Source organism: Aquarana catesbeiana, linkage group LG01, assembly GCF_042186555.1.
Source record: "Aquarana catesbeiana isolate 2022-GZ linkage group LG01, ASM4218655v1, whole genome shotgun sequence".
NCBI classification, from domain to species: Eukaryota; Metazoa; Chordata; class Amphibia; order Anura; family Ranidae; genus Aquarana; species Aquarana catesbeiana.
The window spans coordinates 262,129,151-262,146,354 of record NC_133324.1 but is presented as its reverse complement, the minus strand read 5'-3'; the positions used below and the strand labels follow the sequence as shown (position 1 = coordinate 262,146,354).

The 17,204-nt window shown below is 41.0% G+C and overlaps 1 protein-coding gene across 1 annotated transcript in view; it reads right to left on the bottom strand.

The window, feature by feature from the left end:
• The window catches only part of ADGRD1 (adhesion G protein-coupled receptor D1), a 921,219-nt gene that overhangs the window by 860,037 nt on the left and 43,978 nt on the right, over nucleotides 1–17,204 (bottom strand). Inside the window, exon 3 of the mRNA XM_073628314.1 lies at nucleotides 3,234–3,353. Coding sequence (XP_073484415.1) covers nucleotides 3,234–3,353 — 120 coding nt within the window. The remainder of the gene's footprint in view (nucleotides 1–3,233; nucleotides 3,354–17,204) is intronic.

Below are 17,204 nucleotides of genomic sequence, written 5' to 3'. Positions count from 1 at the left end.
TGGAAGGTGAACCTCCACCCCAGTCTCAAGTCTTTTGCAGACTCTAACAGGTTTTCTTTTAAGATTGCCCTGTATTTGGCTACATCCATTTTCCCATCAACTCTGACCAGCTTCCCTATCCCTGCTAAAGAAAAGCATCCCCACAACATGATGCTGCCACCACCATGTTTCATGTTGGGGATAGTGTTAGTTTTCTGCCACATTCATCCACATGTTTGCTGTGTCCCCCACATGGCTTCTCGCAAATTGCAAACTGGACTTCTTATGGTTTTCTTTTAACAGTGCCTTTTATTCTTGCCGCTCTTCCATAAAAGCCAGATTTGTGGAGTGCACCACTAATAGTTGTCCTGTGGACAGATTCTCCCACCTGAGCTGTGGATCTCTGCTGCTCCTCCAGAGTTACCATGGGCTGCTTCTCTGATTAATGTCTATTCTTGCCTGGCCTGGCCTGTCGGTTTAGGTGGACAGCCATGTCTTAATAGGTTTGCAGTTGTGTCATACTCTTTCCATTTTTTGACGATGGATTGAACAGTGCTCCGTGAGATGTTCAATGCTTGGGATATTTTTTTTTTATAACCTAAGCCTGCTTTAAACTTCTCTACAACTTTTTTCCTGACCTGTCGGGTGTGTTTCTTGTCCTTCATGATGCTGTTTGTTCACTAAGGTTCTCTAACAAACCTCTGAGGGCTTCACAGAACAACTGTATTTATACTGAGGTTAAATTACACACAGGTGGACTCTAATTACTAATTAGGTAACTTCTGAAGGCAATTGGTTCCACTAGATTTTAATAAGGGGGTATCAGAGTAAAGGGGGCTGAATACAAATGCACTCCACACTTTTCACATATTTATTTGTAAAAAAAAGTGTAAAACCACTTAGCATTTTCCTTCCACTTCACAATTATTTGCCACTTTGTGTTGGTCACATAAAATCCCAATAAAATACATTTACGTTTTTGGTTGTAACATGATAAAATGTGGAAAATGTAAAGGGGTATGAATACTTTCTTAAGGCACTGTATATAATATAAAAAATGTCTTTGTTTGCTTTAGCTTCAACTGTACTTTTTACTGGAAACACCTGAACTCAATCATTGAAGGGGTGTCCAGATTATTTTGGTCACATAAGTAGATGTGATGGTTGGTTATCCACAAACGTTTGGTCATATAGTGTATATGAACCTATAGTAATAGAAATTCCAACCCTTCCTCACATTTTTTCCATTGCTGCCTGTATGGTTGGGGTTAGGGCCCTTTCACGTGCATTCTGATCAGGTCCGCCTGAAAAACTGCTTTTCAGGTGGACCTGATTGAAAGCTCCATGCAGACCTGTAGACATGCAGATGTAAGTGGACTTGTATCCATTTACACCAGCTTACTTCTGAATCTGTCCAGGTCCAGAATAAAAAAAGAACTGCATCTTTTAAGTTTTTCCGGACATAAACGTGACAGATCAGAGCTAGCTTGATGTAAGCGCACAGTGAAGTCTACATTTGCCCATACAAAGCGATGTCACAGGCCTGCTCCGTGACACAAACTGAACAGGCACGAATGTAAAAAAATCTGACTTTCGTCCCATTCCGCTCCGTTTTAGCAGGGGATCTGCTCACGGATCCCCTATGATTGGAGTGAACTTGACTCCATGTGAAGGAATCTTTAATCCCGCCATAAACAATTGGCTGCGCAATCTGTTACAAAATGTAACAATAATTTTTAAGTATGTAACCTAAATGTCACTGCTTGTGATTTTTAAAACAGTTTAATTAACAGTACTAGTTTATATTATGATTTAAAAGCACAGACGGCATGTACTAGGAAAGCAGCTTGACTAACACATACAGCTTCTTGAAATCAGCTGTGATCTCCTATTCCCAAGATACTCTCAGAACATTTTGTAGTGTTTAATCAAACACAAGCACCAAAATGACCCATGCAATGTTGGTTATGCAATCATCTCTTGTAAAAACAGTGTTAACTTGTGTTTTACTAACAGGGCTCTGCAGTATGTACATCTGATAGCTGTCAAAGAAAACTCTGGAATTCCAGAGAAGGCAAAAAAACAAAGCAGATCAAACGTTTAATAATACGCATGGCTCCAGGGTAGAGGGATAAAGATGGATAAATACAAGCAAATGGGTTCTAGAATTTAAATCAAATATCCTTGTATTTTTAAATGTTTACAAAAGAGATAGAAGTTTAATTCTGGTAATTATCTAATTAATGTGTTCAAGAAAAACTATAGGTATTTAAGAATAACCACATTTCTGGGATCAAATGTTGTTTAATTTATAGAAGCAAGAACCATAGAAAGTTTTATATTTGTCCATAAGAAAGATATATGAAACTTCCTTAATATATTAGTAAAAAATAAATTTGGATGAAAAATTGATTGGTTCATATATACATGTTTTTCCAAAAAATCTCCCTGTACAGTTTTAACTGCCTTATCGTGAGGCATGTGTTTCAAATCTCTAAACTTATCATGAATATCCAGATGTGCTTCTACAAGATGTATCTCTGCAAACAAGTCTACTTAAGTCTACTTAGTAAATCTAAGCTCGTGCTAACGCTATATTCTCTATATATTTTCTTCATCACTTATGAACAGCCATTTTTTATTTCTTGCTTGCTTTGAACGTTGGAATTAATTCAATATAGTAAGCAAGCCTGGCTGAGGTGGAAAATGCAACAGGCTAGGAAACACTACAGAATTTTCAAAAGCGATTTAACATAATCAGCAATCTCTCACAACAATCAGGTCACATATTGATCATGTTGTGATTCTGTAGAATAATTGAAAATCTCTGTCAAGCTGTTTTTGATCTTTCCATTTTCATTGCAAATTAACTAAATTTGATGTCATTGGAGACAAGATCAACAAAGCAACAGTATTCGACCTAGCTAACCTGTGCACTCTATTTAAATAGAAAATTAATTGGAAATACAAACTATAGTAGGGAATAAATGCATTCATATTAAGGACTACATTTAAATCAGTTTTGCTCTTATATTTTATTTTTTTAACTGACATGATCTAAGTTTAGCTCAACTAATAAACCTGATGTATTTCTTAAGAATTGTGTACAAGGCAGTTTCATAATTTGCTTATAAAACCATGTGCTTCAAGGCAATGTAAGCAGCAAATTAAATTTATGTAAGTGTACGTGAAGGACATAATATACGAGACACTCTAGGATGTAAGATGCATATGTATAAAACAGCTGTACATACTTCTGTTGCTGTCATTACCCACAGGACCCATCCTGCCTTCAGTGACCCGGGGAAGCTCACGAATCCCATTAACTACTTCCAAAGGCCAGTAGTGAGATGCTGATTTCAAGACCTGGAAGCCTGGAAACAGTATAAAAGGAGTAAATATAAGCATTTGCAAACTTTTCTATGGCATATAAAGATTAACAGGCAGAACAAAAAAGCAATTACGAGGTGCAACATGCACTAATCTACTGTAGCCAATTAGATTTACAGTGCCTTGCAAAAGTATTCACCCCCCTTGGATTTTTACCTATTTTGTTACATTACAGCCTTTAGTTCAATGTTTTTTAAATCTGAATTATATGTGATGGATCAGAACACAATAGTCTAAGTCAGTGAAGTAAAATTAGAAAAATATATACATAAAACTATTTTTCAGAAATAATAAAATGATAATTGGCATGTGTGTATGTATTCACTCCATTTGTTATGAAGCCCATAAAAAGCTCTGGTGCAACCAATTACTTTCAGAAGTCACATAATTAGTGGAATGATGTCATTACATATACACACCTTTTTGAAAGGCCCCAGAGGCTGCAACACATTTAAGCAAGAGGCACCACTAACCAAACACTGTTATAAAGACCAAGGAACTCTACAATCAAGTAAGGGACAATGTTGTTGAGAAGTACAAGTCACGGTTAGGTTATAGAAAAAGTATCCAAATCTTTGATGATCCCTAGGAACACCATCGAATCTATCATAACCAAATGGAAAGAACATGGCACAACAGCAAACCTGCCAAGAGACGGCCGCACACCAAAATCACGGACTGGGCAAGGAGGGCATTAATCAAAGAGGCAGCACAGAGACCTAAGGTAACCCTGGAGGAGCTGCAGAATTCCACAGCAGAGACTGGAGTGTCTGTACATAGGACGACAATAAGCCGTACGCTCCATAGAGTTGGGTTTTATGGCATAGTGGCCAGAAGACAGCCATTACTTTTAGCAAGAGAACAAAATGGCACGTTTTGAGTTTGATAAAAGGCATGTGGGAGACTCCCAAAGTGTATGGCGGAAGGTGCTCTGGTCCGATGAGACTGAAATTGAACTTTTTGGCCAAGAAAGAAAACACTATGTCTGGCGCAAACCCAGCACATCACATCACCCAAAGAACACCATCCCCACAGTGAAACATGGTGTTGGCAACATCATGTTGTGGGGATGTTTTTCAGCAGTCAGGACTACGAAACTTGTCAGAGTTGAGAGAAAGATGGATGGTGCTAAATACAGGGATATTCTTGAGCAAAACCTGTACCACTCTGTGTGTGATTTGAGGCTAGGACGGAGGTTCACCTTCCAGCAGGACAATGACCCCAAACACACTGCTAAAGCAACACTTGAGTGGTTTAAGGGGAAACATGTGTTGGAATGGCCTAGTCAAAGCCCAGACCTCAATCCAATAGAAAATCTGTGGTCAGACTTAACGATTGATGTTCACAAGCTCAAACCATCCAACTTGAAGGAGCTGGAGCAGTTTTGCAAGGAGGAATGGGCAAACATCCCAGTGGTAATATGTGGCAAGCTCATAGAGACTTATCCAAAGCGACTTAGAGCTGTGATAGCCGAAAAAAGGTGGCTCTACAAAGTATTGACTTTAGGGGGGGTGAATAGTTATGCACATTGACTTTTTCTGTTATTTTGTCCTATTTGTTGTTTGCTTCACAATAAAAAAAAAAAACATCTTCAAAGTTGTGGGCATGTTCTGTAAATTAAATGATGCAAATCCTCAAACAATCCATCTTAATTCCAGGTTGTGAGGAAACGAAAATGAACACGAAAAATGCCAAGGGGGTGAATATTTTGCAAGGCACTGTAGCTAGCTAAAGATGAATTCTAAATGGTTTTACAACATAAGGGTTTATGAGTCTGATGCCAAGACATAGTGATCTAGGTAACACTTCTCTCATCATAAGAAAATAAAAACATGAATACCAAGATGGACCATATCAAGTTCATTAACACTATAGGGATGATGTACTACTGAGGTGAAGCGCAGTGAGGTCAAGCCAATTTACACACTAATGCCAAGTACAGACGATTGGAATTTCCGACAACAAATGTTCGATGTGAGCTTGTTGTCGGAAATTCCGACCGTGTGTATGCTCCATCGGACATTTTCTGTCGGAGTTTCCGACAACAACTGTTTGAGTGCTGGTTCTCAAATTTTCAGACAAAAAAACTTGTTGTCGGAAATTCCGAGCGTGTGTACACAATTCCGACGCACAAAATTCCACGCATGCTCTGAATCAAGTACGAGACAGAAGCGCTCGGTCTGGTAAAACTAGCGTTCATAATGGAGATAGCACATTTGTCTCGCTGCAAAGTTTTTCATCTTTTAATGCAGCACATTCTCTTCTTCTTTATAATGCTAGAATAATGAAGTTGTTTTGCTGCTGATATTCACACAGAGTTCTGACAAACTGATTTATTTATTATTTCTCGTGATCTCCTGAATAATCTTTTATTTTATTTTTTGCTAGATCTCCTGAATAATGTTTAATTTTTTTTTAATAGTGATCTACTTTTTTTTTTTTAGCAAGATCTTCTGATTTTTTTTTTCTAGTGATCTCCATAATATTTTTTGTCGTTTTGTGTGTCAAGTTACCACAACACCATTATTATCTTGTATTTTTGAACCTCAAAGTGGTTGGTTGGTGTTGGTGTCCCTTGTTAATTTGACATTGTATTTTTGAAATGTACCTGCCTACTCACAAACAAACTGTCCTTTTTGAAGTAAAACACATAGCCAAGGATTTTTTTTTTTTAATTAGAAATTTATTAGGGGTCATAACAAAAAAAAGAGTAAGGCAACGCTGGAGAAACTGTTTAAATTGGTGAAGCCTTTGTACCCCAGGGCAGACAACAATTATTTGACAGGCAAAATTGGTAGCCTGAGGAGTCCATTTAATAGGGAGCACAATCTGGTCCAGGACTTCAAGAGATCGGGAGCAGCAGCAGATGACATATATGTCCCGAGGCTGTGGTCTTACACAGCCTGCGTCATTTGCAGGAGGTGGAGGAGTATGGTCCAACTCACATAGGTTTGTGAGTTCGCCCATCACCCCCTTATATAGGACCTGAAATATGAGCTCCTCACTGATGATGCATTGGCCCACCTCCATTTCCTGCATCTTACTGGCCGTCATACAGGCAAAGGTCTCTTGAACACTGGGGGTTGTTGTAAGGACCGCAGTAGCCTGCCGAATCAAAACAAGTGCTGACTCCGAAGGCGGAGGGGAGGAACCTGCGATTCGGTCAGGCTACTGGGCATGGCCACCTCCTGGCTGCCACTTTCCCCTCCACCGCCTGGCTGCCACTTTCCCCCGCCACCTCCTGGCTGAGACTTTCCACGGCCTCCTCCTGGCTGAGACTTTCCTGCATATGAAAATGGTACATAGTTTTATATTTTTGGTCATCAATCACACACAATTTTGAGCTCATGACTGTTGCAAATTCTGACTCCAGCATTTTTCATTCTTGTTCAAATCATTTTTGGCTATTACTGTCTATTGATATGTAAACCACTTTGTTAAATCTGAAGTTATTGATCAATAACATCTAGTTAACATAATTACATTTTGACAAGAAATATGTTGAACAATGCTATACCTGGCTCAAGCTGGGCTCCTCCACATCTTCCTGGGTGGAAGGCCCAGGTTGTACGTCTGAAGCCTCATCTGAAATGGAAGCAAGAGTGGAAGGAAGTGTGGAAGGAAGGGTTGAGAGTGATGACCTGATTTCAGGCTGGTCTTACAAAAACTGCAGTCTGTTGTAGTACCAGAGCCTGGGGACATAAATGTCATCTGCTGCTGCTCCTGATCTCATGGAATCCTGGACCTTTTTGCGCTCCCTATTATATGTGCTCTTCAGGCCACCAATTTTGGCCTTCAAATAGTTGATGTCACTAATTCCAACAGTTGATCCAGCGCTGCCTTCCACTTTAGTTTGTTATTATAAAATGGGTGTTTCACTTGCCACAGACAGGGCAGCTCCCTGTATTTATCAATGAAGTTTGGGAGGAAGTCATGGTCATTGAATTTATCCAAATTCTCTGTAAGACACAACACAAGACAAACCCTAATGTCAGGCTAAACTCTCATAATTTTGCCCCAATATAGGCCTCAATCTATAAGCAGTATAGGCCACTGATGCCCCAAGTTAAAATGTTACCTTAGTTAGCACGAACGGCGCTTATGCTACTCCGTCCTCCGCTCACAGATCGTATGTACGACGCATGCGTGCTATGCTTTATATACACTGCGCATGCATGAATCTCCGCCCCTGACCTTCTTTCTAGTATATTCCCCGCCCCTTCTCTTTCGGTACAGTGGGAGAGCACATGGCAGAGACAGAGCAGGTGCATGAGAGTACCTGCAACGACGAAAGCCCAGAGCCACAAACGTCCCGATCCAGGAGATTTAAGGACTCAAATATGTCCTTTGTTGAGATGGTGGAGATGGTGGACATCTTGAAGAGGGCCGACTATGATGGGAAATATGGACCATACAGAAACCCAAATGTGAGAAAGGCCAAAATCATGACTAAAGTTGTGAAAAGTCTGCAGAAGAATTTTGGGGTACGACGATCCAAGGATCAACTGAGGAAACGATGGTCAGACCTCAAATTGAGGCAGCAGGATCCATACAGAAGGATCAAGAGAGTGCTGCAAAAAGTAAGTATTTTGTCATGTGCTCCTATTATTATTATTACTTCCGTGCTGGTCCATGTGCTTTTCTTTACTGTTGTACAGTTTAAAATGGTGTTTAAAATGGCAAGTTTCAGGTTTGTGGGCACAGTAATCGTTCGTAGTAAACATCGTTAGTTCGACCACTAATACAATGTTTTTGGCAGATGAAGGTTAACTACATTTGTTCAAGCCTATTTGTATTAAAAGAAGTTTGCTGTCTAGATGTGTTTGTAACTAGAAGTAAATGCAAACTTGACTTGCTGTTTACACATCTGGATGCAGGAGCACTAGTGTGGGACACCAGAACACCCTTTTTAGGGTGTCCCACACAGGTGCTCCAGTGGATACTAAGGGTCTCTACATGTGTGATACTTTACAAAAATAGTAAGTATTACAGCTTTACGAAAGGTAAAAAATCATGTATTCAGCTTGGAACTCTGCCAAAACAGAGAATTGTACGACACTTCCAAGCAATGTTTCATATTCCTATTTCTTGCCTCAAATATCTTTCTGCTAAGTATACCTTTTTTTTAATTCACATAGGGGAGAAAAGACTCGGGACGTCTGAGGACACCAGGGACCCCCAACCTCCTAAAAAAGGGGAAGTCACCACACCACAACCTGAGGATGTGGAGAGAGGAGAGGTTCATGACGTGGTTGAAATAGTGACCACAACAGGTGAGTGTCTGAGACCACAGCTTCAGGTAATAGATGTATGCCTGCATATTTATAATACATGGTGTGTTTTATTCTTTTTAGGTGATGTGGATGTTGTGGAAGAAGAAACTCATTTCACCAGTGCAAGTGCACACGTCCTGATCGGGGAGATCATGGTGTGCAATCGTGATTTAGAAAAGATAAAGGAAAACATCAATGATGTTCAACAAAAAATGAAGAACATCATTGATGTTTTTGGCAGAATCTAAAACACACAAAAATTGTACCGTTTTGTTGTGGAATTTGTTATTTTAAATCCAGTTTTAAAGTATTTTAAAAGCCAAATTTTGAAGATGCACACAGTGTGTCAATGTACGCGTTTTGGGGGTGCAACCCCTTCCTCCCAACTCAAGTAGGTGAGAGTAAGGGGTTGCACCCCCGAAACACATCCATTGATCCCCTATGATGGGAGCTAGCACATTAGGCATGGCATCAGGAGTGAAATCCACATTTGACTCCCAGTTTGTGTGCATCTTCAAAATTTGGCTTTTACAGGGGTGACATCACCCCATCTGATGAAGGCAAGATCAACACAATTTTAACATACTCATGTCTGATATTGCCTTCACTTTTTCAAAGTTGAACTTTGTAAGTTCCTGAGTTGTGTATGTTTTTATGGTTTTATACATGCCCATTTAACCAAAAATAGGCTATTTCTAATGCCAACCATAAAAATATTATACACCAAAGATGTTCAAAAAATAATAAAAGAGTATGGGGCTTTAAATGAGGCAGGCTCAAGCAAACCAAAGACCCTTTTCTAACGCACATATGAATGTGCACGGAGTAAAATGTTTTATACTCAACAATGTGTGGCTTCTTATTTCAATGCTCAATACCAGTTTTAGGAGTAAGTTGTTGTAGTTTACTGTGACAATGGGGGTATTTACTAAAGGCAAATCCACTTTGCACTACAAGTGCACTTTCAGTGCAGTTTCAGTGCACTTTCAAGTACACTTGCAGTGCACTTGTAGGGCAATAACCCACACAGTGCTCTAAAATTGGCCCCAATCAGGCCATTTTTGGGACTCAAAACAATTAATTCATGGTGCTGAAAAGGATGATTATTTTTATCAATAATGCATTACATACATTAACAACAAAAACAAGGTGTGTGTGTAGCAGACCCACAACATAATAGTTAGCTGAAGAAGAGATTGTTACCTCATATATCAAATAAATAACATTTGCATTATTGAAGAAAATGTGCAAAAAGAAAAGCCCATTGGAGAACCTAGGAGACAGCTAAAAGAAACAGAAGCAGTAAATCAAATGAAATATTAGTTCAGTTTAAAATTAAAATTTATTTTAAAAGTGTTTCACACATTTGCTGGCATATCAATGGCCCCTCTACCTGCAAAGTACTCCAGATATTTTTGTCTCACTTCACGGGCGCTTTGGGGGGACAAGCCAGGACGGCCAGCTTCAAGTGCTGTCAGGGTTGAATAATCAGGAAAGCCGGCCTCAGTCCCAACTAAGGCCACATAGTTTGTTGCATTTTTGCATAGATAATTGTGCATAATGCAGAAAGCAAGCACAATATGGTTCAGTTTATATTCCGCCATGTGGATTGGCGTCAGAAATAAGCGGAACCAGCTGGCCATTATGCCGAAAGCATTTTACACCACTCTTCTGGCTCTGGCCAGCCAGTAGTTAAAAACCCTCTGGTCCGGGGTGAGGGTCCTCATGGGAAATGGCCTCATCAGATGTTCACCTAGCCAAAACGCTTCATCAGCGATGAACACAAACGGAAGACCAGCCACATTGTCTTCCGCAGGTGGCAAGCCCAAGCCCCCATTCTGGAGCCGTCTGTAAAACTCCATCTGGGCGATGACTCCACCATCCGACATCTGGCCATTCTTTCCCGTGTCCAATTACAAAAACTCATATGTCGCTGGTACCACCGCCAACATCACAATACTATTAAACCCCTTATAATTATAATAGTATGACCCCGAGTTCCCATTCCTGTGGGTTTGAAGGAAACTGTGGAGTCAAACAAAAAGAAAAATTGTACTTTTGCACATAACATTGCAAGCAGATTAGACACAAACATTCTTGGCCAACATAATTATAACATTTAGTGAAATGAGTATTTAAAGACAAAAGTATAAGGTCCACTTATCAGATTCCTCACCCCCTCTGATGGCCCATTGTAAAAATTTTAGGGGAGGGGAGATGTTTCGGACAGGTAACCCTCTCCACTTCATTGAGAGCTGAATGCATAAATAATGTGTGTTACTTTGGCCAGCCCCTCCTTTTCTTACACTATTGGCAGCCCACTGGACAGGTAAGGAGTGTCATAATACAAAAATATGAATACACACTGTCCTAATTGAAGCACATTTTTACATTCTGCATTTACCTACCAAGATAATAGGAGAGCAAAACTTTAAACAGTACCATTTGAAAGTATTCAGGGCCCTTGCACTACATGCTTTGGTGAATTCATCCATAAATATGAACATAAAAGAGGTAGGTATAGTGTGTATGGGTTTGGCAAAGTCAGCAGATAGAGGATTGGTATCGGTTGACTTAGCGGTTGGGGGGGGGGGGGGGTCCAAATGAGTTTGGGCCCCAAAAAAAAATTGCACCCTGCCTGAATTTAAGGACAAAAATAACAATTAAACACATTTTAGGGGTGCTTAGGGTAAGCACTACAATGGAGCTGAGAAAAAACATTGTTAAGTGACTAGGCGAGGTGTATATGGGCCCAGGATAGCATGCTGGGGAGGTTAGTGAAGGCAAATATGCATGAGGACAAAGAGGACATTCACAGCATATTACAATCTTACCTTAATATAGTCCTTCTGCAGGACCTGTATGATGGCAGAACAGGTCTCTGGAATAATGACCCCAGAGCCTGGGGGGAGATGCCTGTTCAGAACTTGATGTCCTGCAGACTTCTCCCTGTCGCCAAGTACCGCAAGGTGGCGACGAGCCTCTGCTCAGGAGTGATGGCTTGCCCCATGCAGGTGTCCTGCTTCGTAATATAAGGGGACAGCAAAGCCAACAGATGGTGAAAAATGGGGTCGGTCATCCAGAGATAATTCTTGAAATCATCAGGATTATTCTGGATCTCCCGCAACAAAGGCATGTGAGAGAATTGGTCACGCTGGAGCAACCAATTCTTCGTCCATGAACTCCTCCTCCCCCTGTTCATGAACTGGGCTTGGGTCAAAGTAAGAACCCCAACACCAAGCCCCTGCACAGCACAAACTCTACGACATGTACGTACCCGCAACATGGCTTCAAAACAGTCGGCTGGTCAGAACGAACTAACAGAACGCACTGAAAACCAGAAAGAACCTGAGAAGAACGATCTGAAAATCAGAAACGAGCGGACAAGAACACACTGGAAAACAGATACGAACTATTAAATAGAACGCACTGAAAGACAGAAACAAACTGACAACACGCACTGAAAAACAGATACGAACCCACAAGCACAAACTGAAGAGCAGCAATGATCTGAAAAGCACAAAGCTGAAAAACGTGAATCGTCTCTCACCAAACTTCTACTAACATGAGATTAGCAGAAGGAGCCCAAAGGGTGGCGCACTGGCTATTGAACTTCCTCTTTATAGTGCCGTCGTACGTGTTGTATGTCAGCGCATTCTTGCCGATCGGAATTTCCAACAACATTTGTGCGACCGTGTGTATGCAAGACAAGTTTGAGCCAACATCCGTCGGAATAAAATCCACAGTTTGGTTGTCGGGAATTCCCGATCATCTGTACGTGGCATAAGAGTGTTGGAACATACAAGTACCCTGTATTGTAAGAAAACTCAACTGGATTTAAGCTCCAGTTCAATATTCACTTACCTTACAGTATTTGTTAACTTATGTATTTTTACATTGATACATGTTTCATCAACAGGAACACCATGGGTATGTTATATTGTTTCCACTGGACAAATGCCTATGATATTTACATTTGCTGTACAACCAAATGAACAATGACCATTTTGATGTCCCAGCCAATATTCTTTGTTCAGTTTGTCATTTCATATATCTGTTACAGTTACAGTGGAACCTTGAATTATGAGTATAATCCGTTCCGGAAGAATGCTTTTAATCCAAAGCACTCGTATATCAAAGCAAGTTTCCCCATAGAAGTCAAAGGAAACTCAGATAATTTGTTCCACAGTGACTTCTATTGTATGAAGTACCGCATGTGGCCAGAGGTGGGGGGTGCCGGAGACACTCGGAAACTGCTTGGAGCTGCTCAGATGCACTCGGAGACACTCAGAGAGGCTCGGAGACACTCGGAAACGTAGTGTTTCCGAGTGTCTCCGAGCCTCTCTGAGTGTCACCGTCGCCCCCCCACACCTCAGGCCCAATGTGGTACTGCACACCCCAGAGACTTGAATCCTGCCTCTTTTGTGAGACCACGCTCAGAAACCCAGTCAGGATTTAAAAAAAATAATAGCTTGTATTGCAAAACGCTCGATAACCGTGTTACTCACAATCCGAGGTATTACACTATCAGGAAGTGTGGTCAAAGTGTGATCTCAAACCGACATAACTTTGATATTTTTTATAACTTTTACTGTTTTCTATCAATATTTCTGGGACCCCAGGGTATCATATTTGCTTTTAGCAGACTTTAAAGAATGTTAACCTCAAAATTTTATATTCCAGATATTTGTCTGGTGTACTTCTGTTAAAAAGTATCCTATTCTCTCTGCATTGCTTCCTTTGTGTGGAAAAACCTGTATTCTAAAAGCTTTTACAAGGGAGACCAGTGTTACCAACCTGTCGTTCCAGAAATATTCCCAGAAAAAGGTTTGGGCACATCTGTCCCCCTCTGTATCCTCCCTGCACATCTGTTCCCCTCTGTACCCTCCCCTCGCATATCTGTTTCCCTCTGTACCCGACAACCCCCCCCCCCGCAAATCTGTTCCCCCCTGTACACATTACAATGCACTACAAACTTAACAGCAGATTCAAAGTTTTTTTATTTCAGAATAGTGTGTGCAGCATTGAGCATGCTGCCTGCTCTTCCACTACTTGAGCCGATGGCAGTGGTGGCCTCACCTAGAGGAGAGTGGTGATGCTGCCTGTCGTCCCACAACAGATCTCCGATGGTCTGGAAGGGGAAATCGCAGCAAGCCCGGACTTACATGCAGGGCTTCCATCTCACCCACCCCGGCTGGTTCCATGTACAGTATGCCTTCACTTTTGGCCGGCTGCTCTTTGTCCAGGCTCTCTCCTCTTCTCCTCTCACTGCCGCTGCTGGGGCTGCACTGCAGGCTGGGGATGGAGTGAAGTCCTGGCATGGGAACACTTTGAACCTGCAGGGAGCCCCAGCACAGGCGGCGCTCACAGTGACAGACCCAGAGAGCTCTAGAAAAACAGGCTGATGGATGGAAAGGAGGCGGAGTTGTGGGGGAGGAGAGAGGGCAAAACACTTGAACAGGGAATGGGGGGGGGTGGTGAGGGCAAATTGTTTGTGCACAGAGTCTGGTACATGGAATGTCTTTGCAGGTGCATTTTACGCTCCCCCAGGCGCCCTAAGACGGTTGCTTATGCTGTCATATGGTGGCACCGTAAAAAAACAAGCTGTAAATATTATGTGTCTCTTTAGCCCTGTCAGTAATAAGGTTCACTTTGGAAAAACTTTTTGGACAGATTTTACTCTTGCTGAATGTTTTTTATATATTTTTTTTTATCTAAGGTGCTGCTCAGAATCTTGAGAAGAAAGTCAATATTAAATGCAGCAGATCACCTTCTGTCTGTTTTTGTAACAGCTGTGGTAGCAAATGGTGAGTTTTCATGAGTACAGTAGAGTAGACCACAAGAAATTACCTTCCATCCTTCCAGCAGTTGTTAATAAACAGAGTAATCCCACAACTGGATGTTTGAGCAAACATGGGTTACTACACTGAGCTTCACCACACTTCACACTAAATCAGGCACCAAAGTATTACAGATGTCTGCTGGATTGTTTACTGTTTTCCCCTATTTAGCCTCATCCCTTGGGCCATTGACAGATTAATCCTTCTGTAAGTGGTCACCTTATCATGGTGCATTATTTTTTTGCCAAGTAATTTGGTGTAGTAGTTTCAACATTATATTATTTACCACACCTGCATATCAATTTCTAAAGCCCAAATAACCCTAACAAATCAAAATCTTATCTTGAACCTTAGCCTATTACTAAATTTAACTCCTGCACTTAACCCTTAGTCTACCCCTAAACCTAACCCTTAAAAAAATAACCTGAATCTACTATTATTTGTACTGTTAAGCTAGTACCCTTTATCAATTTCACTATCATAATTATCATATTTCTGCATTTCAGGCAACTATACCATCTGTAATATCTAATTTTGCTAAATACTCGCTAAATACCTTCAGTGTTCTGTCATGATTCTCAAGGCTTTATTTATGTTTTTCATTTGGTGGTGTTTTTTTTTACTTAAATTATCCAATTATGTGAAAAAAAGATGATTTTATAAATCTTCTGATTTGCATTTGGGTGTTTAGAGGGAACGCAGGTTGATTCGACTAATTAGAAAAATGTATTAGTTTAATAAATTCCCCACAGAATCTCGACCTTCACATACCAGAATTCTCTGATTGAGGGCTTGTTTACACTAGCCAGCATGCTAAAAATATTTGTTTTTAGCATGTGGGCTGTTGTCTATATGGCCACTGTAGCCAGGTGCTGGCTAACTTGCCTGTGTCATCGGGGGACATTCTGTAACAATGGCTGCAGTAAGCTTGTTTCCCTCTAGTGTTTATTCTGGTTATTGTGTCATCATCTCCTGAATGCAGATCTAGAGGGACCACTACAGAAAGCAGGGGATCATGGGATATGTGGTCCAGAGAACCTGGATTTACATTGGAACAAGGCTGCTGTAGACTTCAAGTCTCCAGCCCCTGTATAGATTTAAGTGAGGAAGTGAGATGAAATCCCTGAAAATCATTGGAGATCCCCAGATCACCAGAAATAGTGTCCCCATTAGAAGATTTCCCCTCTATTACTTTTCTGGGCAAAACCCAAAATTTGTGATTTTCTTTTACTTTCACTTTCAATGATAATGGTAAACAGGACAAATATAGAGACTGAATCTCCTTAACGCTGGGTACACAGAGCAATAAAAACTGACAAGTGTTCTAATACATCTCTACTTCATCCAAAACTAAAAAAAAGTTTTAACTCTAGTTACACTTTGCGGTCTGTCCTGACTGGCTGGTTTCAGTTCTGGCCTGGCTGGCTAGATTGAGTTTTACCTAACTGGCTGGTTGGGCTAAGTTTTGTCGTGGCTGGGCATGAGCTCCAGCCTGGCTGTCTAGTTTGAGTTCCAGCCTGACTGCTGGTTTATGTCCTGACCTGGATGGCTGGGCTGGGGCTGGATGGCTTGGCAGAGTTCTCTTCTGGCTGGGCTAATTTTGGCCTGCCTGGCTGGTTTGAATTATCACCTGGTTGGATGAGCTGGTTTCAGCCTGTCTACATATTAAACTTTTTATTTAGAACAGTGCAGGGGTCAAAAGTAAGAATCACAGAATTCAGTGGTATTGAATGCATAATGCAGGGGGCAGGAATAAGTAATGCAGACTATTGCGTTCCAAGGTATAATAAACAACCAACTGCTAGCACCAACAGATCATATTGACTTATCTTAATCAGAGGGTCAAATCATTCTAGTAAACATGTTATAACGAGCATGCAGAGGAGGATCTCTGTGGTGTGACATCTCCAAGTGGGTTGCTCTGCACTTGATTGCGAGTATACATCTCAACACCGCTCATTTCACCTTTGATTTTGAACTTTGGCATAAGGAAATTGTTTTGGACTTTTTATTATTTCACTTGGGGGTTTATTTTTGACATTTTTTTTTATTTTGTATTGTTTTTCAAGCACAGTAGTAGTATGTAACACAGAGTGCAGGGACCAGGAGTAAGTAATGCATAGCTTAGAGGTCAGTAGTATGTAATGCAGAGTGCAGGGATCAGCAGTGAGTAATGCATTGCTTAGATGTCAGTAGTATGTAACACAGAGTGCAGGGACCAGGAGTAAGTAATGCATAGCTTAGAGGTCAGTAGTATGTAATGCAGAGTGCAGGGATCAGGAGTAAGTAATGCATAGCTTAGAGGTCAGTAGTATGTAATGCATAGTGCAGAAGGCAGGAGTAAGTTACGCTGAGTGCACAAGTCTGGATTAAGAAATGCATAGTGCAAGGGTCAGTAGTCTGTAATGCAGATTTCAGACAGTGGATACGTATGCATGTGACCTAGAGTAGACCCATGTGTACCCTGACATGCCCCCTATGCCCAATTACCAGTTATCACTCTGAACACAAGTACACCCTCTCTGCACTAACTAAATTATCCCTCAGTGCCACCAATATTTCCCTCAATGCGACCATTACATCCCCTTTCTTTCTGCCCCCCTAGGCAAGCACCTGAGATAGACACAAGAGGAGGATTGTAGGGCCCAGCACATCAGAACAGGTTGGAATTTCTCATATCTACTTCCCTGCACCACTCTGCAAATGGGAAGTAAAGCATTTT